The sequence below is a fragment of the Grammomys surdaster genome, unplaced genomic scaffold (genome assembly GCF_004785775.1).
Source record: "Grammomys surdaster isolate TR1022 unplaced genomic scaffold, NIH_TR_1.0 218, whole genome shotgun sequence".
Classification (NCBI taxonomy): Eukaryota; Metazoa; Chordata; class Mammalia; order Rodentia; family Muridae; genus Grammomys; species Grammomys surdaster.
Window position 1 is genome coordinate 4373148 of NW_021604663.1, and position 24600 is coordinate 4397747.

The window sequence follows — 24600 nt, forward strand, 5'->3', positions numbered from 1 at the left end:
CCCCTGCTCTACGCCCCGCCCCCTGCAACCACAGACTATTGAACACATCACATCATATGCTTTTCCATACTTTGTCAACTCTTCCTTCTGGCCAACTAAATTTCATTTACTCTGAACAACTGAGGGTAATAAGAGGCTACTGTCCTGTAAGTAGCCCTGTTCTGTCATTTGCTTCACCGTTGAGGTCTTGGGCAACTTATATAACTCCTCCCACCCAAGACTTAATATTATTATGCACAAATCAGAGGGACACCCGGATGTTCCTAGGCCTGTGGCAGTGATGTATAGATACAGACGAAGAATGCAGCACGTGGTATGGGAGACAGGAAGTGCCGTGTGCTGGCTAGATGTCTATCAACTTGACACAAATTATAGTAGTCTGAGAGGAGGGAACCTCAACTGAGAAAACACCTCCATAAGTTCGGGCTGTGGGCAATTAATGATTGAGGGGAGAGGACCCAGACCATCGTGGGTAGGGCCATCCCTGGGCTGGTGGTCTTGGATTCGACAAGAAAGCAGGCTGAGCAAGCCATGGGGAGAAAGCCAGTAAGGAGCACCCCTCCATGGCCTCTGCATTAACTCCTGCCTCCGTGTTTTTGTCTTGACTTCCTTCTGTGATGAACAGACATGTAAGCCAAATAAACCTTTTCCTCCCCAACTTGCCTTTGGGTCACGGTGTTTCACCACAGCAAGAGAACACTACGACATGTTAGTCTTGGGAGAGCCACATGGAGTGCCAAACGCTTCAGTTTTGCCTTATTTCCAATCAGAATCTATCACCCCTTTCACCCTTAGACCCTACTCTACTCTGCATTTCTCCATAGTGGGTTCAGTTTCATTTTTATGCTGGTGTGTTTTTCTCTAATGGGGGTATTGGGTTGGAGTAGGAGGTACCCAGTGCCTAGCTTGAACTGAGAAACCTTGTGCACACGGACCGGAAGGTTTACTAAAGGCAGAAGCAGGAAGCAGCAAGGGAGAGACAGTAGGGGAACGAATACATACAGAAGGCTGCAGTTTCAGAACTCTGAAGCACACAGGCAAACCTGAATCATTCCTAAACGAACACTAGAAATGATTACAAGCCAATGATCTCATACAGACAGCCACAACGTCATGGTGAGAGCCCCGAGACCTCCCAGACCCAGTTTCCTACGATGTCTATAATCTCGTTTGTTCAGGAAGGAGAGGAGGAGGAAAGGAAGCCATTTCTCTAGGGATGTGTGGCACAGGGCACTCAGTCTGAGGGATTTCTTTCTTTTTTTCTTTTCTTTTTTTTGAGGTTTTTTTTGTTGTTGTTGTTTTGTTTTGTTTTTCGAGACAGGGTTTCTCTGTGTAGTTCTGGCTGTCCTGGAACTCACTCTGTAGACCAGGCTGGCCTCGAACTCAGAAATCCGCCTGCCTCTGCCTCCCAAGTGCTGGGATTAAAGTCGTGCACCACCGCTGCCCGGCTGAGGGATTTCTATACAGGCACAGCAGCACCACCCAGGACTGACCAAAGCCCTTGTGTTGGTGCCTGGAAGCACAGACCACGCCCACCCTGCATATAGTGTCTTTTCTGTCATAGTTCTAATAAAGTTTTAGGTATAAATATTCATTAGGCATGAAAGATTAGTAATACAGAAGTTACAGTAATAAGCCGTTCCATTTCTGTTCCCACACACAACAGGCAGGCACCCTGACGAAAAGCAGTTTGGGATGAGGGGCGGAGTTATTTGGCTTACACTTCCGGGTCACAGTTCATAATGCAGGGAAGGTCAAAGGAGGAACTCAAAGCCTCAAAGAGGAATGAATGTATATATGCCACCTGCGCCTACTCATTTTCTTTAACATAGTTCAGGGCCCAGTCAATGAAACAGTCCGCCCATATCAGGGTGGGTAGTGCCACATTAATTAACAATCAAGGGCTGAGTCCTGTGACACAGGCCTTTAATTCCAGCACCAAGGAGGCAAAAGCAAGTAGATTTCTGTGAGTTCAAGGTTAACCTGGTCTACTAAGAAAGGCCAAGCCAGTCAAGGCTACCAATAAAATAGGCTCCATCCAGTGGCTGACTCAGACAGATGCAGACACCCACAGCCAAACAGTGGTGAGAACTTAGGGACTCTTATGGAAGAATAGGAAGGATTGTGGCCCAGAAGGGGATAGGAATTCTATAGGAAGACCAACAGAGTTAATTAACCTGGATCCTTGGGTCTCTCAGAGTCTGAACCACCAACCAAAGGCCTCCCTGCACATATATGTAGCACGCTTTAATGGGAGGGAAGAAAGAGCCGAAAGAACCAGGGAGGGCTGACCAGGGCACAGAGGTGGCATCTATGATGGAAAAAGTCACACAGCTATAAAGAGAGACCTCACATAGAACAGCAGCCTGTCCCGGCTTCATTTCCATTACGCCGACAAGAGCAGCAGAGAGAAAGGGGTTGGTTTCAACAATTGCAGAGTTCACCGCAGGGAAGTCAAGGCAGGCTCTACAGACACGCTCGCTACAACCATAGACAAAGCAGAGAGAATGGGCACGTGCAAGTTTGCCTGCTTGCTTAATTATTTTTATTAATTAATTAATTAATTAATTTTTGTGATCGGCTCAATCGCCTCAGTTTTATACAGTTCAGGACCCCGCTTTCTCCCTCATCTAGGGGACGGTATCACTCACATCAACTAACTAAATCAAGGAACTCCGTCTCACATACATGCCTGCAGACCGTCACAACGTAGACAATCCCTCACTGAACTCTCCTGCCAGGGAATTCTAGGCTGGGGCAAGTTGACAATTAAAGCTAACCACCATGCAGGTCCATAACACTGTCTCCTCTGGGGATGTCGTAGCCGCTATGCTTTGTGGCCTTTGCACAGTGACAATATCAGCAAACCTCACACTTTGGGACAAAACATGTCCCTGTGGTTGACACATGCCTGTATTTATTCCTGCTATGGAAACATAAGCTTGTTGCTGTCCTGGGCCTGGCAGCTGACCTTGACTTTGGCACCAGGGGGCAAGAACAGGAAAATGGAGAGTTGAAAGACAAAGGGATGAGGGGGAGGCGGTCCCTGTTTGTACTCAGGCCCTGGTTTCTTTACCTACTGATGTGTGTTTTGAGCTGGCAGCCACTGAACCAAAGGAAATAGACGTCAGTTCTGTGTCGGGGCAACTCGACAGCAGAAGGGAAGTGAGCGGGTAGCAGCATGCGTGCCTGAGAACACACTGTCCCGCCCCGCCCAGCTCCGTCCCGCCCAGCTCTGGTCTCACAGCCTGCAAGCCACAGCCTCTCCGTGACAGAGCTTCGAGCTTTCAGGCCCAGCGGTCCACCACAGCTTTTTTTTTCTTTTTCTTTTTTCTTTTTTTTGTTTTTTCTTTTTTTTTTTTTTTTTTTTTTTTTTTTTTTTTTAGAATCTTCTCAGCTTCAGTGTGAGAACACACTTCTGCCTCCGAAGCAAAGGACAAGCCGAGTGACCAAACAGACCTGAACGCTGTCCCTGAGAAATCACACCCTTTATGTTCCTTGTGTAGCTTCTCTAGGGAGGCTTTTGACAGCCACAAAGAACATGAGCCCACCCAAGGCAGATGAGGAATAAAGACGAGCGGTTATCTCCAGTTCCAGCTGGAACTGGGCTCCCATTCACAGGCTTCCAAGATTTTGCATAAATGAGCATTATCAGAAAGCCGTGCACAGGAAGGGAATTGTGTGTCAAAAAGTCTATCTTTGCCGATTAGCATTAATCGCTGGTGGGTTTTCTGGGGAGGCCAGCAAAGCCCTGGCCAAGGTCCCATTTCTTAAATGTTCATGTTGACAGTTTCTACAAGGTGGCTCAGCCTCAGATCCCTTAGAACATAACAGGGCATTAAGATATAAGCATATGCCTAAAGCCCCGGAAGGCTAGCCCAGTGGCGCAGAACCATGGCTCTCTGTGGGAATGCTATGCGTGGTCCTCCTTTTGGTGGATTCTTGCCACCCAGCTTTCCCCTGCACCTCCCATCGTCTTATAGAATCAGAGTGAAAGAAAAAAAAAGAGAGAGAAAGAGAAAAAAATCATGATTTTCATGGTTTAAACTTGACTTCTTTACACAGAAGGTCAAAGAAGTAAAAATTAGCACAATGTTGCCATAGCAACCACAGACTCCTGTCACTACATTTTGTTGTTGTTGTTGGGAGAGCCACTGTTTACCTAGTGCTCCCTCTAGGCCCCCACATTCTAGCAAGTACGTTATACACTAAAGGTCACTGTGCCAGGCTGAAGTCAGCACACCCACTCTACAGATTTGAAAATGGAGGCAGGGCATTTGGTAATTTGCCTGAAGTCACACTGGGACCTAGATCTGTTCACCTCTGAAACCTGATTCTTTGTCTGGATTCGGAAGTTAAGAAGTTATATAGTCCCCAATTATCTTGGCTGAATGATTTTTTTTCTCTATCAACTCTACTGTACATAGAACTGTAAGATCTAATATACATTTTCCTTTGACAACCTATGTCTTACTGAGGTATCTATTTGGGGTTGAAGGAAGCTCAATTAAGAAAATTGTAAGGGTCTAGTGGTGTATGCCTTTCATCTCAGTACTCAGGAATCAGAGGCAGGTGGATCTCTGTGATTTCAAGGCCAGCCTGGTTTATCTATAATGAAGTTGAGGCCAGTTTAGTCTATATATAGTAAGCCCAGGCCAGAAAGCTCTACAAAGTGAGAACCTGTCAAGATACATAGATTAAAGGGGTTTAAAGTAGGTCCTGGGCAACTTCATTTCTTTATTGTAAAATTATATTTATCTTTCATCTTCAAACTACAGGTCAAGGTTGATGAAAACAGCCTAAATCAGTGAAGTTGATTCAGAATAAAACAAGTGGTGAACATAAAACCTTGAAAGCCAAGGAAGCCAGATGATATTCTATGCCACATGGTTTTGGTAAACTGTCTTGTGTTTTGTTCTTTAAATCTTAGATTACTTTCCTGATATCATTTAAAACATCCTTCCTTCCTCTCTTTTTTTCTTTTCTTTTCTTTCTTTTTTTTTTTTTTTGAAACAGGGTTTCTCTGTGTAGCTCAACCTATCCTGGAACTTGCTTTGTAGACTAGGCTGGCCGTGAACTCACAGGGAACCACCTGCCTGTGCCTCCTGAGTGCGGGGTTTAAAGGCTTGTACCACCACTGCTGGGCTCATCATTACATTTTCAGTGTCTCCTATTCAACGCAATCACTTACTTATTCTTGCTATCAATTTAGGGACAGCTCTAACAACTGTGATCACCTACCACATGAGAAAGGCCCCCATGTAGACTTGGGGCTTCATCCTACCTTAATCAGGATGGTGTCCTGATGAGGAAGTCAGTTCTTCAATCACTGACTTGTGTGTCTCCTTCCTTCCTGTCAGGCACGGGCTGAGGCCGATGATTTACATGGTTATCCCAAATATGTCTGTGGCTAATCCCGCTTCACCAAGGACCCAGACAGTGGAGACATCCTAATGCTATGCAGAGGAGCTCACACAAGGATTTTATATTGCAAACTAGAAGATAAGAGACTTCAGTGAAATGTCTCATCTTTCCCCCCCCAAACGCCCAGCAGAGCCCAGTGTATTTCCTGTGTGTGACCTCAGATGTATGACTAGTGACACCACAAAGAACAGCTTCTCATGGACTGTCATGGGCATTTCTGGGGTAATTTTTTTGAAGGTTAACATTCATACAGAATAGTATGCAAATCATAAGCAAAATTGTCATGTTCTGTATGGCTGTCCCTTCTCAAACTTATTCAAATGTAACTGCCATGGCAGAGAAGGCCACAGGGTCTCTACTCTCAGGGCTAGATTAACAGCAGCAGCCTGGGAGTGGGCCCATTAATTCTTATAAGAAATGAATTTGCACAGGGCAGTGCTGGTGCATGCCTTTAATCCCAGCACTTGGGAGGCAGAGGCAGGCAGATTTCTGAGTTTGAGGCCAGCCTGGTCTACAGAGTGAGTTCCAGGACAGCCAGGGCTATACAGAGAAACCCTGTCTCGAAAAACCATTAAAAAAAAAAAAAAGAAATGAATTTGCTTTCTCTCTCTATCTTTTTTCTCCTCCTTTTTCTCTCTCCCTTTTCTCCATCTCTACTTCTACTATGAGATGCCTTCCCCCAGCCGGGGGGAATATTTGAGAGACAATGCTTTGAAATGAGAATCATTGCCTAAAAAGTGGATGTGCCAGTCTGCTCAAGCTGCATAACAAATATCACAGGAAGGGCAGCTTGCGTAGCAATTTCTTTTCTCACAGTTTGGGAGTCCAAGGTTAAGATCAGGGCAAAGTTGAATGAGACTTTTTGTTTGTTTGTTTTGGTTTTTTTTGAGACAGAGTTTCTCTGTGTAGCCCTGGCTGTCCTGGAACTCACTCTGTAGACCAGGCTAGCCTCAAACTCTCGAACTCAGAAATCCGCCTGCCTCTGCCTCCCAAGTGCTGGGACTAAAGGCGTGCGCCACCACCGCCCGGCTAGAGAATCATTCTTTTCTGAAGGCCTACGCCATTGACTTACAGACGGCCATCTCCCTGTGTCTTCACATGGTAGTCTACAGATACCTGTCTGTGTCCTGAACTCTTTATAAGGACACGAGTCAAGTCCGCTGAGGGCTCACGCAGGACTTCATTTCATTTTAATGAAACCTCTTTAAAGGTTCCATCTCCAAATAAAGTCACACTCTGGAGTGTGAATGGATTTGGGGGTAGGGGACATGACTCGGATCATAACAGCAGGATACATTAAGAGAATATAGATCTTCTCTTTTGTTTTTGTTGTTTTTACCTTCTCCTTGCTTCATAGCCCAAGCTAGCCACCTGTCCCACCTTCCCAAGTGCTGGGATTACGTGAGTGTGCCACCCATACCTAGGTTATTTCTATTCATTTAAAAATTGATTTATTTGTGAAACAGAGATGTGAAGACTGGGCTTATTGTTTATTTTATGTGTCTGTGTGAATGTACGCTTTCTGCTGAGGCCAGAAGAAGACACCAGTCCCCTTGGAGAACTGGTTACAGGATGAGAGCTGCCTCAGATGTGTGCTGGGAGCCAAGCTTCTCCGGAAGAGCCGGTGGGCTCTTAACTGATGATCCATCTCTCTAGGCCTTCTCTTCAATTTAAAAAAGCTAAAACCTCATTGCTACTCAAGAAAAGGGTATATGCCCAAGTATATCATTTAAAAATATAGCTTTGGGTTAAGAAGGAAACTTCCTGCGAGAGGGGCACAGTTAGGGAAGCTTAGAGACTCTCATCTGAGGCTTCTCACTACCATGAGCAGCAGGTCGTGGTGTTGGCAGAGACAGATGTGACTGGGTGTAGAAAATGAGCAGGTATAGAGCAGATTTCAAAGTGATCAAATCCAAAAGAGTGGTGACATCAGCTTGTCCACGGGATCAGGTGGATTACTGAAAACAACATTTGCCAGGCACTAGCCTGCCAGTGTGCTTCTTACATGAGAACTCGTTCAGATAGCTGGACTATCCTGAACCCCAAGAAGAAACCAACGTGTTATACTGTTGGAAATCATTTTACAATTTGTTCCTAGTCAAGACTTGTTTGAAAGTTTCAATTTCTATAGTTTGAGCGGGAGGGAGGGCCAAGACCTTCTTCCACTCTGAGACCAGCTTTTGTTCCTTTGTTTCGTTTGGGTTGTCAAGAGTTTAGAGAGAGGTTAGGTGGCTCTGACAGTTTGCTTTGGAAACCACATCCCCGAGGGCTCAGAGTCACGCGCTATTACTTGGAGACCGAAGAAGAGCAAGCAGGCGGGGCCGAAGGGTGGGCGGAGCCACTGGTGGGAGTGGCCGGGAGGTAGGCGGAGCCTTTGGTAGTGGGGCGAGGCCCTAGAACGTGGGTGGTTATTGGTAGTGGTCAGGGTCCTTGGCGCGCGGGGGGCGGGGCGGAGTGAGCGTGGCCTAAGCGCGCCTGCGCAGTCCACTCTACTCGGCGGGCGAAGGAGACGCGCTAGAGGAAAGATGGAAGACTTCCAGGCCTCCGAGGAGGTAACCTCGGGTTGGGCCGCGGGAGGGAGGGTGGCAGCCGAGATCCGGGTGTGGCGGGGTCCCGCCTGGGAAGACGCAGCTCCTTCTGCTCACAGCCACCTGGCCCGGGGCTGATGAGCCTGGGTGGCGGTTCCCAGCGGCCACTCAGCGTCTTTCCCGCGTGGGCGGTGCCCGCGGTTCGCGGAGACGGGTTTCGTGGTCTCGGTGGGGTTCACGGCGTCCGCCGGGAGGATGACATCACTCTACCCCTTCCGCACTGCTTCAGACCCCAGCCGGGGCCGTGGTTGGGAAAGGAGGCATCCTGCTGTGGCACGTATGATGACCCGGGCGCGCAGGGCCAGCTCCCGGTGACTGCAGTGGGGGTCTGCTGTCCAGACTGTCCGTCTGCCAAGTACCGATGTGCGAACAGAACCTGCCTTTGTCTCGGTGCCGCACCTTGTCCTTCAGTGCAGCGCTCCCTCCCACCCAGGCCACAGCGACTGGGTACATTTCATTTCAGTTTAAGATAGTAACGGGATCTCTCATTCTTGTGGGGGAAAGAATGCAGTGCCTTAGTGACCTGGCCACTCGCCTTGATGATGTGTTGTCAAAGTGTCTTTTCCTTCGTGCTGCTGACATGCATTTGAGAAACAGCTGAATGGATGCCCGTTATAGAATAGTTGCTCATTTTCTTCCTGAATAATCTTTGTTGAAACTCAATAAAATCCCACACAATTTGTCAAAAATAATAATAAAAACCCCTAACACTTCCTCTTTTTGACATTTCTAAAGTGTCAACTAAGGATATTCTTAGGGAAGAATAAGACATTTGCATTTACCAAAAACTTTCAGTTTTGGTCTATTTTCTCAACACACTTTATGGCAATCAGGAACATTCTGAATCTCAAACCACAATTCAGAAGCAGACAGCAAAGGGGTTGTTTGGCCAGCGATCTCATGTATGGTAGTCATGGCCAGTTAAACTTTATAGAAAGGAAATGGCCATGTGAAGAAGCAGCCCCAAAAACCTCATTGTAATTCTAGCTTGTACACGTGAACCGGCTGACGCTGGCATCTGTGAAGCTGACATCTGTGAAGTGCCTGGACAGTGGTCTGTGTTTTACACAGAGCGTCGGCTGCAGGAGGAAACTTCCCAGGTTCTCCTCAGCTCACTTCCCTTTCTTGTAGCAGCTGGCAGTGCCCACTGGCTTCAATACAACTTCTCTTCTGTTACTTTCTTACTTTAACTGTGTGGGAAGTTATGCAAGGACTGTGCCTTGTAGCTTGAGATGACTGTAGTCACTTAGGAAGAGCCTTTCAGTTGACATACCCTGGAAGATCACCACATTTTCCCATTTCAGTGATTTCGGCTTTGTTTCCAACTGACTTCTTGGGGGGCCTAGCAAGGGAGATGGCTTTGGGTGGTCAATTCTTGTTCTCCTGAAGAGAAAGGGGCATTACTTAATAGTAAAACAGGGCAGGGTCCACTGTGGTCAGCAGCCAGGAAAGTCTGTAATAAAACAGGACTGAGTGACTGCCTATGTGGGCTGCGCTATCCAGGGCATGTTCAGTGCTAAGGATATCCCAGAACTTGGACTAGTTCATTTGTTCTCATGTAAGCAGCACACTGGCAGGCTAGTGCCTGGCTAATGTTTTCAGGAAACCCTCACACCCATTCAAATCCAGTGTTATATTAAAAGAAGACTAAGAAAACTATCTCGGGCATCACCTTGCTGCTAGCAGCCCGCCAGTGAAGTCCTGGAGTAGTTCATAGGACTAAGAAAAGGATGAGCGCTGGGTGGTGGTGGCGGCGGCGCACCCCTTTAATCCCAGCACTTGGAAGGCAGAGGCAGGCTGATTTCTGAGTTCGAGGCCAGCCTAGTCTACAGAGTGAGTTCCAGGACAACCAGGGCTACACAGAGAAACCCTGTCTCGAAAAACCAACCAATCAACCAACCAAACAAACAAACAAAAAAAGAAGGATGAGCACATAGCCACGTCACGGAAGAGAATGCGCCATCTTTACAATGGGTTACTTACATTTCTTCAGCTGCTTTGTATGGCAGTGGAGTGGCTCATAATATGGCACCTGTACGGGCTGCTGGTGCTGACAGTCAGCTGCAGGGGAAGCAGAGAGAGGGTTCTAGTTTGAAGTGGCACTTGGCTCTCGAGCAGTGTGCATTCAGACAGCTGCTTCACACCTCTGGGCTCTGAGGTTCGTCTGCACATTCGGGAGCCTGATTTCTAAGTTCCGGTCAGTATCTCATTGTGTGCTTGTTGATGCTGTGCAGAAAGCTCTTTTAAACCAAGCTGACCTACATTTCCTTCCTTAACAGACTGCGTTTGTGGTTGATGAAGTGAGCAGCATCGTAAAGGAGGTAAGAGGAGACACAGGCGTTTTCCAAGGTTTGATTGATACTATGTGTCTAGTTAGGGTTACTGTTACTGTGATTTAACACCAGGACCACAACAATTTGAGGAAGAAAGGTAGGTTTATTCTGCTTACACTTCCATATCACAGTTCATCATCAAAGGAAGTCAGGACAGGAACTCAAGCAGGAACCTGGAGGCAGGAGCTGATGCAGAGGACATGGAAGGACCTACTTACTGGCTTGCTCCTCGTGGCTTGCTCAGCCTGCTTTTTTATAGAACCCAGGACAACAAGCCTAGGGATGGCACTGCCCACAATAGGCAGGCCCTTCCCAGTCAACCCTTTATTAAGGAAATGTCTTATGGGCTAGAGAGATGGCTCAGCGGTTAAGAACACTGACTGTTCTTCCAGAGGTTCTGAGTTCAGTTCTCAGCAACCACATGGTGGCTCACAACCATCCATAATAGGATCTGATGCACTCTTCTGGTGTGTCTGAAGAGAGCAACAGAGTACTCACATACATTAAATAAATAAATAAATCATTAAAAATATTTTTTAAAAGTCGTAAACTAGATCTTATGGAGTTACTTTCTTAATTGAAGAAGTACCCTCCTATCCATGACTTGAGCTTGTGTCAGTCAGGTTGACATAAAAGGAACCAGCACAGCATGTATGAAGGAGAACACCATGTGAGTTAAAATGGGAAAAAAATCTCAAGAGCTATCGAGCCTGTGTGGTTTGACATTTCAAACATTTTTACTTTATATCTAAGCAAAAATTACTATATTATATAAGTTATATAACCAATCAAGAAGTACATAGCGTTAGAAAGTGTGGAGGCAGACTCTGTAACCTTGTAGCATGAAGACTCATGACACACATAAATGTCTCCAGCGTTTGATGAGAAAGAGCAACTGCAGAGAAAATGTAACAACGTACGGAACTCAGGACCTGGAGATACAGCTAGGTTTTTCTAGGTTATTCATAGGTTTTTCTTACATTTTTAAATACATTATTGATACCATAGTAATTCTCTTAAACAAGGTGGACAAAGGCAAAAGGAGTTGGGACACTGTGAGAGTGTCCGACAGAAGCAGAGTTTAGGAAAGAAGGGTTGATTTTGGCTCATGGTTGGAAGGGAAGACAGTCCATCATGGTGGCAGGAATGTGAGGTGGCTGGTCACTGCATTTTATATCTGTGAAGAATTGTCTAGATTAGGCTAGCTGAGGTAAAAGACCCACCCAGGATGTGGGCGGCACTGTTCCACAGGTTGGGAGGGTCCCAACCTGAAGACAAAGGAGAAAGCTTGCTGAAGCCCAGCAGTCCTTGCCTTGGCTTCCAGACTGCCGCTGTGATCAGCTGCCTCAGGCGCTGACTGCCAGGACTCTGCCACCGTCATGGACAGGGAGCTAGAATAAACCCTTCTTCCCATTTGAGGTTCCCCGAAGTAATTTTGGACTGACTACAATGTGAGATTCTCGATGCCCATTCTTGACTTGTGCCAGAGTGTTAAAGAACCACACTCTGTTTTGTGAGAAGTCTCCAAAACCAAGATGGTTTTCTCTCTCATGTACATTGCTCAACATCCTGTGTGACTTTTCTGGTGCTCTGCAGGGAGTGTAAATTTGCCTTTTGTTGTTTCTTCCATGCAGTGTTTCCTGTGGGACAGGTGGGAAGCAGGAAGGTGGTGGATTAAGTGGGAACTGGGAAGGATAGAGTGGGTTTGTTAGGGATGAGTTTTGCCTCCTGTTTTCTGTATCCACTTAGACTGCGTTACTAGGCAGCAGGTGGTTGAGAGTGCACATTAAAAGTCCACAAGGAAGCGTGAGATGACTCAGCTTTTTTGCCCTGGCAGTCGGTTAGTTCTGTCCTCAAGCTGTTTAAAAATATTTGGTAGTTGGAATATGAGTGGACCCAAAATTAGAGTCTTCCTTTCTCCCAAAAAACTGGACTTCATAGTGCATGGAGGGGGTTTGCTCTTCCTCCTCTGACAGTATTCGGTGTCTAGCCATACCTTGATTAAAGCAAGACCACTAGTCCTCAGCCCACGGTGTGCTCTCAACCTAGAGTGGACAGACATGGCAGAGGAGCTGGGTCAACGTGACTGGTCAGAGCCCCAAGTCTGGAGGTGGAAACCATAGTTCATCCCTCAAAAGCTGTTGCTGCCCTCAGCCTGGAGTGTCTGACCCACTCCTTCTCCACTGTGTGCAGTGAGGACCTGTGTCTGTCTTTATGTTAGGCCATTAGGCTCTCCTGAAACTCATTCTCAGGCTTCCAGCAGGTTAGAAGGGGAGGGGAGGGAGCTGCTCAGAGCCTCACTGACATCTGGGAGAGGGGATGCTGGAGAAAGACCCAGAGAGTCACTGATATTCCAGGGATAGGACAGTGAGCTGTGCTGTCAGGAGCCCTGGAATCCAGGGGAAATGCTATCACAAGCTCCAGCTTTGGGTGTGAGAGGTTCAGTTATCTGGAAAGTGTGGTAACACAGCCCATACAACAAGGCCACAGGTACTACAAGACTGGATAGGTTGTATGTTGCCAGTTGTACAAACGTCCAGTAAAATGTCATCTAATACACATTATATATTTTATTTTGGCTAAAAATGACTAGTGTACTTTTTTTTTAAAGATTTATTTGTTTTATTTATATGAGTACATTGTGGATATCTTCAGACACACCAGAAGAAGGCAACAGATCCCATTACAGATGGTTGTGAGCCACCATGTGGTTGCTGGGAATTGAACTCAGGACCTCTGGAAGAGCAGTCAGTGCTCTTAACCACTGAGCCATCTCTCCAGCCCCCGACTAGTATACTTTTAAGAAGCTGGCAAAATAAAATATTTTGCTGCCTCAACAAGAAAAAGTGTTGCTTACTGTTAGAGATGAATGGCGGCATAAACATTCAGTCCATTTGTTCAGTCGAAATGTTGAGTCCATCTGACAGATTCTATAAAACATCCCTCTTCAGCCAATGTAAACATAACTGGGATGCCATATGATGCTGATGAGAAGCCACCTGTGCAGAGGGGCCCATGACCAAGCACGCGCGCACATCTCAGAGTTCTGTCTTTAGTTCTAGGGGGCTATGGGCCGTGTTGGGTGAGTGGTGAGTGGTGGGTGGGTTCTCTCCATGATCTCTTGTGTTTTTCCCCCCTAGGCTATAGAAAGCGCCATCGGTGGTAATGCCTACCAGCACAGCAAAGTCAACCAGTGGACCACTAATGTTGTAGAACAGACTTTGAGCCAACTCACCAAACTGGGGAAACCATTTAAATACATTGGTAATGGATTTTCATCTTGTGTATTTTGATAGAGGTTCTTTAAATACTGATCTGAGGTGTGTCTGGTGCTGGAAGAAAGGTCACTTAGCAGTTGGTTGTCGAACTTCCAAGAAGGTTTCTTCTGGGACCAGGTCCCTTGTGTGGTGAAAGCACCATGCACTTTGCCTGCCAGGCTAACACCAGTGTCTCAGGGATTATGTCAAACAATCACAGGATGTCTGATCAGACATGTTGAGAACATGTTAAGAGAAAGGAAATAATGTTGTTCGTCAGAGTGAGGCAGCACAGTCTGCCCTTGTACAGCGCCAGTTTTTCTAACACAAGTTTGTTTAGTTTCCTAACACACATTTGTTTAATTTTAGTGACCTGTGTGATCATGCAGAAGAACGGTGCTGGGTTACACACCGCAAGTTCCTGCTTCTGGGACAGCTCCACGGACGGTAGGATTCTCACCCTCCTAGACAGTGTTGTTATGCCCACTAGCTCCGTGGGCAGCGCTAAGCCCTGTTCTGTGAAGTATGCACTTAGACGTCTCAATTTCAGTGCATTTCTGTAAGTTACCATTGCCTGGTGGAGTGGTGCACACTCCACAACTGGCAAGGTAGAGACAGGCAGATCTCTGTGAGTTTGAGGCCTGGACTACACTGTGAGACTCCCCCCCAAAAAAAAAAAAATTTTGTGGGTGGGCGCTTGCCCATTTGTAAGTAAAGTCAGGCTTTAATAACGTCCCTCCCTGTGTATGTTGGAGGCGTGCCCTGCAGCGCTGGCACGGTGGGACCCGCATCTGCTGGGCCTCCTCATGTCCTGTGTCTGTGTCCCCGCAGGGAGTTGCACAGTCCGATGGGAGAACAAGACCATGTACTGCATCGTCAGCACCTTCGGACTGTCCATCTGACCTCCAGCCTCCAGGTCCAGCTTCACCACCAGCTATGTTGGGCGAACACCTTCCTCCTCCTTAAGTTGTTCTGTGGCACTCTCAAAATGTAGAGAAATGAACCAAATGACTCTCCAGTCACAGGAGCCACACGATGCCAGGCAGACGAGCAGCTACCTGTCATCCGAGGTGGGCAGTACCACTTGTCTTAACTGTCTTCTCAAAGGTGCTAAAAACTCACGTCTGCTAGTGGAAATGTCTCTGCTTTCTGAAATGATTCAGATACACTAATTTTCCATACTTTATACTTTTATTAGAACAATAAATTATTCAAAATTAAAGTTTTTGTGTTCTTTGTAGCCTGGAATCTGTGGCTACTGCCTTCAGAATTAGTTTGAGGCAAAGAAGAAAGGTTGCTTTAGCCTTTTGCATGCTGACATAAGCATATACCTGAACTAATGGTCAGAACCTGGCCGATGGTCTCAGGACAGTGCAAAGCCAGCTTTGCAGGGGATGCCTGAAGCCATGGGCCTGTTTCTTACTGTGATGATGAAACGTGCTGACACTGGCAGAGCTGGAGAGAGGTCACAGACCTCAGGGGTGGGTTAGACACTTGTGACATGTATCCTTACTTAGAGATCTAGAAAAATGGCCGATGTCTGGGAAAATGGGATACATCAGTTTAGCCGTTTAATTTTTAATTATGTTTGTGTGTGAGAGCGAGAGTGTCCCATGGCACACCTGTGGAGTTCAAAGGTCAAAGGCAACTGTGGGAGTGCCATGGTACACCCATGGAGGTCAAAGGCCATTTGTGCGAGTTGGCGCTTTCTCCACCACTGGATCCCAGAACAGAACTCAGGTTGTCAGGGTTGGTGGCAGCCCCTCTACCTGCTGCACCGTTTCACTGGCCCATCAGTTTACTTTCGTTGCACTGGCTGCCTCAGGTGGCACAAGTCAGGAAGCAAAAAGAACAGGAGGCACGACTCCTGGGATTCTGTCCCTAGCAATATGATAAACATGTTTGCCCTCTTAGTAGAGGGCAAAACAAATGCAGTTCTGCCTTGGTCCTCCAGGATGGAAATGCGCCCATTGCCCCCGTAGGACAGGAGCCTAGCCATGCTGCAATCCTACAGCCTAGTTCCTGTTTCCTAGACGTGAAGGTTGGGCAAGCCAGTAAGCTCTGACCTACGCATGCTCTGCCCAGCCCTGTTACCCTGCAGCTTTCAGTCCTAGGTTCTTGGTATTTTAGTAGCAGCTACATAGAGAATGCTTTCAGAATTGCTGTTCTTAACAATGCTTAGTTTGGGTATCACAAAGGGCAGTTAATTTCAAGTCACAAATCCTTGTGAGAAGGGGTCCCCCCAAAGACTAGGCTGTTGACCACTGTGGGGTACTTATTGTGGGCCACGTCTTAGACACTGTGATTGGCATTACTACCTGGTATGTGCATGTGTCTGAAGGGGTGCACACTCATGCATGGTCTTCTGTGGGTGTCTAGTTCCAGCATGTTTTCTGAGATAGGGTCTCTCACTGAACCTGGAGCAAACTGAGCTAAACTGGCTGGCCACCAAACCACTGGAACCCACCTGTCTCTGCTCCGTTTTCCCAGCCCCGGGGGTTACAGGCACGCACCACTGTGCCTGCTTTTACCTGGATGTTGCAGATCCAAACTTGCGCCCTCATTCTCACAAAGTAAGCACTTAACCCACTGAACCAGCAGTCTCCCCGGGATCCCTGGCAGAAGAGCTTTGCTGTGGACTCTGAGGTCCTCTTTCTAAAGCATTCATATAAAAAGCAAGTACATAAAGGATTGAAAATTAGAAATATATTAACATTGGTGAATAAGAGTGTCACAATGAAGCTGTCACAATGTTACGGTTTGGATGAGAAATGTCCCCTACAGGTGCGTGTCAAATACCTGGTTCTCATCTGGCAGTGATACTTGGGGATGTTCTGGAAACTCAGAGGTGGAGCTTGCTGAAGGAAGCAGGTTATAGCAAGTATCCATAGTGGGTAAGGGCGCCTGTCTTGTCCTGGCCACGTGAGTAACTTGGCCACACAGTCTAGGCACCCTGTTCTTCCTCATCATAGGCCCATGGTGGAAGAAGCCAGCCATGGACCGGTGAGCTAGTGACTCCTTCTGTGAGATTTTCATCAGGTCTCTGTCACAGCAACAAAAAATCTAGTACAAAATCCCAAAATGTGAAGTTTATTGAGTTTTTCATAAATAAGCATTTATTCTTTGACTGACTGCTCAGATATCACTGTTCCACTGATGGTCCAAACAGTGTTCCTTCTGGACTTAGAGGCTAGTGAGTTTATCTGACAGATATTTACAGACATTTGTAAAAAGGTAGTTTTCAGAAGCAGAAAGTCCCTCTGTGTCATACAATGGAAGTAACCTGTTCTGTGTCACAGGATATATCATAGAATGGTAGCACCTAAGCACCCAAACCACCAAAAGAAACGTTCAGCAAGGTGTCTGGCGAAATCAATTTCCCTTTGGCCTGGGGGGTGGGGGGAGAAGGGCTACAACCTCCCCCCCCCCAATCTAACCACTAAGGCAAACCCTCAAATATACAAATACACATCAAGTCTCAGGTCTGTTCCTCATGGAGGGACTTCTCCCTTTAGTGGGTGCTTGTGTTTTTCCTATAAAGATTAGTAACCATATTTGAACCTGTTTATCCTAACTGTGCCTTCACTGGTTCAGCACTTGAGGCTGGTGAGATTTGCTTTATAAACTGCCCATCTGCAGGTTGGCTTTACACACCTAAACTTATTTCAGTCTGTAAGTGTACAGAGACCGCCTCGTGAGCCTCAGATGTAAGTTTACACACCCTCTTCTCTAGCCTTTCAGATGGGGCTTGAAGGCACCAAATCACTGCTGCACTGATTTGACAATAAATCAAGCAGATTTACTATCCACAGGGATAATGAAGCTCTCTCCAGGGAATCTGGGAGCCATCACCTTCCAGGTTGCCCTGGATTGGACCAATATAAAAAAATACCCCAAAGACAGTATGATTCAAACCATTACCCTGAAAGAACTAGTCAGCCCTTTAAATTTATAACTTAGGCTTAGTAAATTTTAATCCCCTCAGAACAAAACAGTCTTCTGGTTACTATCAAAAGTCCCCGGTGGAGTTTAGTGTTTGAAGTAACACCTGAGTTTCCACCTACACACTGAAGTCTTAGTCTGTAAACAGAGCGTTACCCAGCATATAATACATGATGGACACGACAGTAGGGGGTGCTTCTTTGTAATTCCTATTTCAACAGCAAAAAAGTTCCCTTAGTTTTACAGACACTAGGATCAGTTTATAATTATACTACAGGGCAGTTTTTAAAGGTTCTGAAGTCTGTACTTCAGATGCTGTTCTTTAAATGCTTAAAATACCTTACACTGATAAATAGTGTTATAAACCATGGAGACTTATTTATAATGATTAAAACATGTAAACTCTCACATATTCAAACATCTTAGGATCAGCACAAGTCAGTGTCCATAAAATGCCAGTTGCAGTGGTCCATTGCAAGGGAAGGGTTGGAAACAAACCCTTCCGGTATCTTCGACAACAGACAGGGATCACAGCAAGTGTAAAAAAAATCATGTAAACCCGTTACCCTTGCAATGACAGTTCTAGTCCAACATTCATATCTACAAGTTTTTGTTTTATGTTTTTTAAAACAATGCACATGAAATCCATATTAAAGTATGTTGAAGTTTAAGAAGACAGGCAGCATGAAGAGCCGCTGCCATCCCTGGAGTCTGGCCCACACAGTAACCTGCAGCTCAGAGTGGCAACTGGAGTCGGTGCATAGATGACGGGAGTGTGGTATTGCCTGAAGAGGATCTACCTGAACTCGGCCTCTGGATTTGCCAAGACAGAGGCAGGCAGGATGGCGACCGTTACCAGGTGTTCCCAGAGACATTCTGTGTGGGGAAACTCCGAGGAGCGGAATGGAAGGCAGTGGCCCTCAGGACTTTCAATGCTGAATGTCACCAGTGCAGGTGACATTTGTTCTCCACAGAGCAACACTCCAGACACAGACCGACCTTGGGGCATGTCCCCTTGTCTGAAGCTGTCTCTGTAGTCATCCAAAATGTCTTACTTTCTCTTTATTTTAGTTCCTAATGTTAAACATAAAGTCTTTCTGGCAATAAAGGATTTCTAATACAGTTGTATTTCATGTAGCTTTCATTGTTTAAAAAAAAAAAAAGAGCTCTCTGAGGGTTTCATACTCAGTGGAAATGCAGAAACTCTTGGACTGGGAAGGGCCACCCCGTTTTCTACCTCAAGCACAGGGAGACCCAATCCTATCTGTACACAGACCCTTCATGAGCACCATGACACAAGGACCTTGCCCACACACTACTGGCCTGTAGCCGCCTTGGCTTCCTCCCAGCTCCCAGCCTACTCTGAGTCCAACTTTGCTGTCACTTCTGCTCGGGGGCAATGATGGACAGGAACCTGACAACCAACCATTCCTGAAAATGACCCTGTATGTGCTCACCAAACACAATCAAAGGCTCCCTGCAGACGCTTGTGAGTCGGCACACTGACCACCCCATGTGCTCAAGAGGATGGTCGCAGACTGCCCGCTTGAGGCAGGCAGGGGTCAGGCTTCCCTTGAGGGTGGAGCACTCAAGAACAGTGCCACAGAGAGGAAAGGGTTGTCACTGCCACGCTGAGACTTTGGTCATCCAGCCTCCCACAGACTCAACTGCTTTTTAAAAAGGAAAAAAAGTACCTAATTCTTTTTATTAAACATGGGTCATTTCTCCTCGTTGACTGCATACAGGCTCCGTTTCACCTGATTATTGATGGAAAGGATATGCCTTTGAATTCTCTACCAGTCAGCCCCTTTTCTTAAATAGTGGGGCTACCCTCACAGCAAACTCCGCCCAACATTTCAATCCATTTGGTTTTTCTTTTAAAAATATGTAAACAAATAAGGAACAGGAAACCTTTGTGTACAGAGGAGTCCAGACACAAACGGATAGAAGAGAGGGCCAGAACGCATCACGCAGGCAGGCCTCTAGCCCCCTTGCTGTCCCATCTGCTGCCCAGGGCTCAGTCACTGTCCGACTCTTCCCTGCACTTGGCATGGATGGCCTGGCCGTTCTGCAGAGGCATTTCTTCGTAGTCACTCCTGTTGTAAAAGAGACCTTTGACCCTCCGCTACCCTGACAGCTCTCCTCTGTGCATGCACATGTGTGCGGAGGCCAGAGGCCATTATCAGGGGTCTTCCTCAATTCCTCTTCCCCTCAGGTTTTGAGATAGGGTTTCTCACAGGACCTGGAGCTCACAGATTCTGCTAGAGTGACTTGCCCGTGAGCCCTAGGGGCCTTCTGTCCCCACCCCCCAATGTTGGGGTTATAGGTATGCACCACTGAACACTGGGTCTGGCTAGTGCTGTTTTATGAGACAGGGTCTCACTATGTAGCCTTGAACTCATAAAGATCCACCTGCTTCTGTTTCCTGAGTGCTGGGATTAAAAGCATGTATGACCACACCTAGCCCAGAACCTGGCATTTTTACATGGGTGCTCATGTGTACAGCAGATACTTCACTAAGTCACTCTACAGCCACCATCTGGTAGCCCTTGGCTGCCTCTCTGCCTTCATGCTGACAGCTATGCTGAAGGAACTCACCTCACAGCATCCCTCGTAGGGTCAACTAAAACTGCTCACTCTCCCCAACTTGACTCTCGGCACCCCAGAATAATTCTGTAGTTACCACACCCTGCAGGCATTCCGCAAAATGGAATGCTACTAAATCCAAGCGAGGGACACAAAGCAAAGCCATAAGGCTCCTGGCACCCCCAGCTAACAGTCTAATGCCGTGGAGATACTGCCAATGCAGCAGGCATGCAGCGCCGGGCGGGATGTGCGTGGTGGCGGTGACTTACCCATAAATCACATCATCATCAGAGTCGTTAAGCATGGAAAATGCAGGGTTGTCTTTCAGCTGGGACTCTGAAAGACAACAGAAGCCTTTTTAACAAGAGCATCTTGTGTTATTAGCTTAGGTGGGAGTCTGAAGGATCCCAAACCCCAGAGGGACTTGGCCGAGGCGTTCTGTGAGATTGTGATACAGGTACTATTCCAGTTAGCTGCCTGCTGCCTCTGTCCAAACAGAAGGTGCTGGGAGTCACAGTGCCCTATACCTGGGGACACCTGAGCCGATGCAACGCAGCCCCCACAGTGGTGGCTTACCGTACAGAGCATTCTTCGATGGAGAGTACACAAAGGCCAGTGTGTAGAGATAAAAGTTCAACAGGCCGTAGAAAGACAGGAATTCAGCTGGTGTTGCCAGTCAAGGGAGAAGCATGAGTTTGGACACACAAGCCTCTGCCTCCCATTCCCCAGCAGCCCTTTCCAGGATGAACCAGCATGGGGGTCCACAGCCCAGATGCCAGGATGATTCAGCTTGAGCTCAGGGCTGGATGCCACAGGGACCCTTCAGTTCCTAGGGACCTAGGTTCATAACTCCCAAAGAAGAGAAGGGATTGAGGTCTGCTGACATGAGAAATGCAAACCTGAACGTCCTTATCTCTTCCACAAATACAGACCCCCAGCACCCAACAGCTGGAGCTCAGTCACAAGTGATAGAACAGACGCTCCGTGAATCTCAACATACATGAACCTTCCCTCAGACTCAAGCTGAGACCATGGTGATGCTGGCGTCTGGCTGCACCTGAACCAAGCTTTGAAGGTGCTGTCAGCACACAGGAAAGACTCCAATCCCTGGCTGGTCCTCAGTGTGTGCTCAGAGTGTCTGTGTGTCTGTCTCTGACTGACTCAGGGTCTCAGGCCTGCCCACAAGAAGCAAGCAGCAGGGCACCGAGAGTGGTCTGGTGTGGTCATCCTTTTGGCTCCAGGCTGTGCAATGACTCATCCTGGGCACTGATTCAGCCCTGCTGTGTGTCAGCTTCCTGCCTCAGGAGGAGCAATGACGAAACTCACCCTTCCCAGGGCCAACAGGACGCCAAGAGAGAGGGCAAGGCATGCTGGAGGCCCATGGAACACAGGTCATAACGGGCTGACTGATCCCCTCATAAATGCCCAAAGCTAAGGTGTCAACCATGAACACAGGGTGGCCTGAAGGCCCAGTCCCCTGAGATAAGGATATAGTTCTGGTAGTGAGCCGACAGTTCTGCTACAAAGTTGTCCTGCAACACCTGGGCTCCAAACCTTAGGTAGAGGATGACGATGCTGAAAGAGAAGGGAAACCACCACGTGGAAACACAGAAGGGCTCACCCCAGCAAGCCTTAACAGGAAACTTCCATATACATTCTATTTGACACCCCACCCCCAGTCACTTTTGCTCTGGGGAAAAACACAACAAAAAACCAATGCAACTAAAACCAATGCAACCAAAGAGCAGGGCAGATACTCACTGGACAGCTTTAGATTTTAGGAAACAGAGATCAAGTCTAAGCAACCAGTCAATCCCTTAGAACATATTCCAACAAATGCTGCCTGGGGGAGGGCTTTGTAGATGGCTGCCACCTGCCCCGACAGTGGCTTCTCCTTGATGCCTGCTGACTGCTCACACAGAGTCCTGTACTCAGCACCAAAAGGATCTCTATGCACAGGTATCCCTCAGGTGACTTCACAGGCTACGCCTCTGTGATGTGGGTGACAGTGTGTGTGCCTAGCAAGGTTTGGAGTGAGCAGGGAAATGTGGGTTAGCATGTTTCACACGCCTGGGCATTTATGATGAGACGTTTGTAACCTAGGCCATTATATAACTTGTTTTCTCCCTTGAGACAGGGTTTGTATATGTATCCCTGGCTGTCCTGGAGCTTGCTCTGTAGACCAGACTGGCCTCACACTCAGATCCACCTGCCTCTGCCTCCTGAGTGTAGGCATTAAAGGTGTGCACCACCACCATCCAGCTGTTACATAACGGATATAACTTTGATCAGGACCTGTGGTGGTTTGAATAGATTTGGCCCCACAGACGCATGGGTTTTCAGGCTTGGTCCATAGGGACTGGCATTATTAGGAGGTGTGGCCTTGTTAGAGGAAGCCCAGGCGCAGTGGCACAGTTCTTTTCCTGCTGCCCGTGGCCCCAGATATAGAACTCTCAGCTCCTTCTCCAGCACCATGTCTGCTGCACGCTGCCATGCTTCCGCCATACAATAAGTGACTAACCTTGGAACTGTGAGCCAGCCCCAGTTCAATGTTTTCCTTTGTGAAAGTTGTCTTGGTCATGGTGTTTCTTCATAGCAATAAAACACCAACTAAGACACCAGCCCTCTAACTTTGTGGCCACAAACACCCTGAATTAACTCCATGCAAAGAGATAACAGGGAGAATGGCAACACAGTGTCAAATAATCACAAGTCCTGGGACTTCGGAGGCTTGATGCCTGTCACGCCAGCGTGAGGACCTAAGCTCAGGTGCCTGGCACGCAGGTAAAAGCTGAGAGTGTGGGAGTGGCAGCGGGCATCTGTAAGCATTAAGGAATGGGGCTGGGGCATGCAGAAACAGAGACTTCAGATAGCCAGCCTAACCTATTAGTGAGCTCTGGGTCCAGAAAAAGAGAGAGAGCTGGGCTGACAAAATAGCCCAGCAGGTTAAGATGCCTGAGAGCTGTCCCTGGGTCACACATCTGCATCTTCTCCTCTGACCGACACATACACATGTACCATCCCAACACATACAATGAATTAATGAATTAGTTCACATTAAAAAAATAATGTGGAAAATGAAAAAGGAAAACACTCATGTTAACCCTCTGGCTCCAGCCAAACAGATGCACGCACACCCACATACATAAATACACACCCAGACACACATGTGCATGCCCATCCAAGCACATCCAGATGTACTGTATATACACACACACACACACACACACGCATTTTCACCAAAGCAAAACTACACATACACACACACACACACACACACACACACACGCATGTCACCCAAGCACACCAACATGCATGAATGCACACTTAGACACATACATACATGCATATCCAGATACACACACATGCATGTACAATCAAAATCAAGCACACCCAGATACTCACATGCACGCACACCCAAGCACACTCAGACGTACGTATACATGAACACCCCCTCACACACACACACACACACACTAAAGTCTTACCTAATAACAAGCACTACAAAGGTCAACGCAGTCAAAAACTTTAACCTGAGATCTGAAAAAGAAGAAGATGCTCCCATTAGCAAATTCCACCTCACCTCAGAGTTTGAAACACAAAAACAAAACCAAAGCCACCCCTGGGCAGGCCCTCACCCTTGCATGCTTTATGCCTGTTCTACTGTGGCTGGGGAAGACCACATACAGCAGGGCCCAACACAGGGGTTCCAGGCAAAGGACTCTCACTCGTGTGGCTTGCCCTGGTCAAGGGCAGTGTTATCAATGGTCCCTGTAAGGCAACCCACACAGCTCTGTGGCACCAGGGATCACCAACTTCTACTTTAAAGGATTCTCTCCAAATTGCCAATCCTTCCTGAGGAATCTCATGGCTTTCTAGGGCCAAGGGCTTCTGGGGGTGTGGCCCCTGGTGCCCCATGCTTCCCAGAGCAGCACTCACCCACATAAGGCATATGACGAAGCTCAGAGCATGCCCGCACTATCAAGAATAGAAGGTATAAAATGTATACAGCGGCCACCACCATGAAGAAGACCTTCATGCCCTGGAAAAAAGGAGGTGGATGAGGTTGAGACCAGGTCTTGGAGTGTGTGTCCTTTAGCACCCCGCAGGCTTCGAAGCCCAGGATAATTAGAGGGGACCCAGAGCCTTGGGTCACCTCCACTGCTGCAGCATCAGGAAGCACAGGCATCTCATATCAAGACCACATGAACCCAAGCTCTGCCTAGAACCCAAGGCCAGAGTGTGCTGAGCAATTGGTGGTGGCTGATGCTTTTGCCTGGGTTGGGACCTGACCCCTGTGCTACTGAGGACAAAGGTCATGCTGACAGGACCTACAGCTGGACCAGCTGGTCCTCATGCAAGTCTTTGACTGTTCCTGAGAAAGGAGTGCTGAACGGAAGGTTCTACGAGACCTAAGGTCTGGAAACATTCCCTTCCATGGTTTGAGGATGGGAAAGCCCCTGTCTGAGG

At 47.4% G+C, this 24600-nt stretch overlaps 3 protein-coding genes across 3 annotated transcripts in view; 1 reads left to right on the forward strand and 2 right to left on the reverse strand.

Annotated features, from left to right (window-relative positions):
- The window catches only part of Sytl3 (synaptotagmin like 3), a 70596-nt gene extending 65239 nt beyond the window's left edge, over positions 1 to 5357 (reverse strand). The window contains exon 1 of the mRNA XM_028772720.1: positions 5285 to 5357. The gene's annotated coding sequence lies outside the window, so the exon portion shown is untranslated. The remainder of the gene's footprint in view (positions 1 to 5284) is intronic.
- Positions 5358 to 7892: 2535 nt separating this feature from the next.
- Dynlt1 (dynein light chain Tctex-type 1) lies at positions 7893 to 14824 on the forward strand. Its single transcript, XM_028772734.1, has 5 exons — positions 7893 to 7976; positions 10292 to 10333; positions 13486 to 13609; positions 13972 to 14049; positions 14434 to 14824. Exons 1-5 carry the CDS (start codon positions 7950 to 7952, stop codon positions 14502 to 14504), a joined length of 342 nt encoding a protein of 113 aa, XP_028628567.1. The 5' UTR covers positions 7893 to 7949; the 3' UTR covers positions 14505 to 14824.
- A 1469-nt stretch (positions 14825 to 16293) lies between these two features.
- The window catches only part of Tmem181 (transmembrane protein 181), a 41296-nt gene continuing 32989 nt past the window's right edge, over positions 16294 to 24600 (reverse strand). The window contains exons 12-17 of the mRNA XM_028772736.1: positions 24070 to 24172; positions 23619 to 23670; positions 21623 to 21705; positions 20707 to 20796; positions 20400 to 20466; positions 16294 to 19640 (exon numbers count right to left, since the gene is read on the reverse strand). Of these exons, the coding sequence (XP_028628569.1) occupies positions 19562 to 19640; positions 20400 to 20466; positions 20707 to 20796; positions 21623 to 21705; positions 23619 to 23670; positions 24070 to 24172 (474 nt within the window). The 3' untranslated portion in view covers positions 16294 to 19561. The remainder of the gene's footprint in view (positions 19641 to 20399; positions 20467 to 20706; positions 20797 to 21622; positions 21706 to 23618; positions 23671 to 24069; positions 24173 to 24600) is intronic.

What these genes read in the sequence shown, in the direction of transcription:
- Dynlt1 (XM_028772734.1), top strand. Translation starts at nt 7,950, where the DNA reads ATGGAAGACTTCCAGGCCTCCGAGGAG. An exon ending in ACTTCCAGGCCTCCGAGGAG is followed by an intron (nt 7,977 to 10,291) that starts GTAACCTCGGGT and finishes CTTCCTTAACAG; the next exon opens with ACTGCGTTTGTGGTTGATGA. An exon ending in CTGGGACAGCTCCACGGACG is followed by an intron (nt 14,050 to 14,433) that starts GTAGGATTCTCA and finishes GTGTCCCCGCAG; the next exon opens with GGAGTTGCACAGTCCGATGG.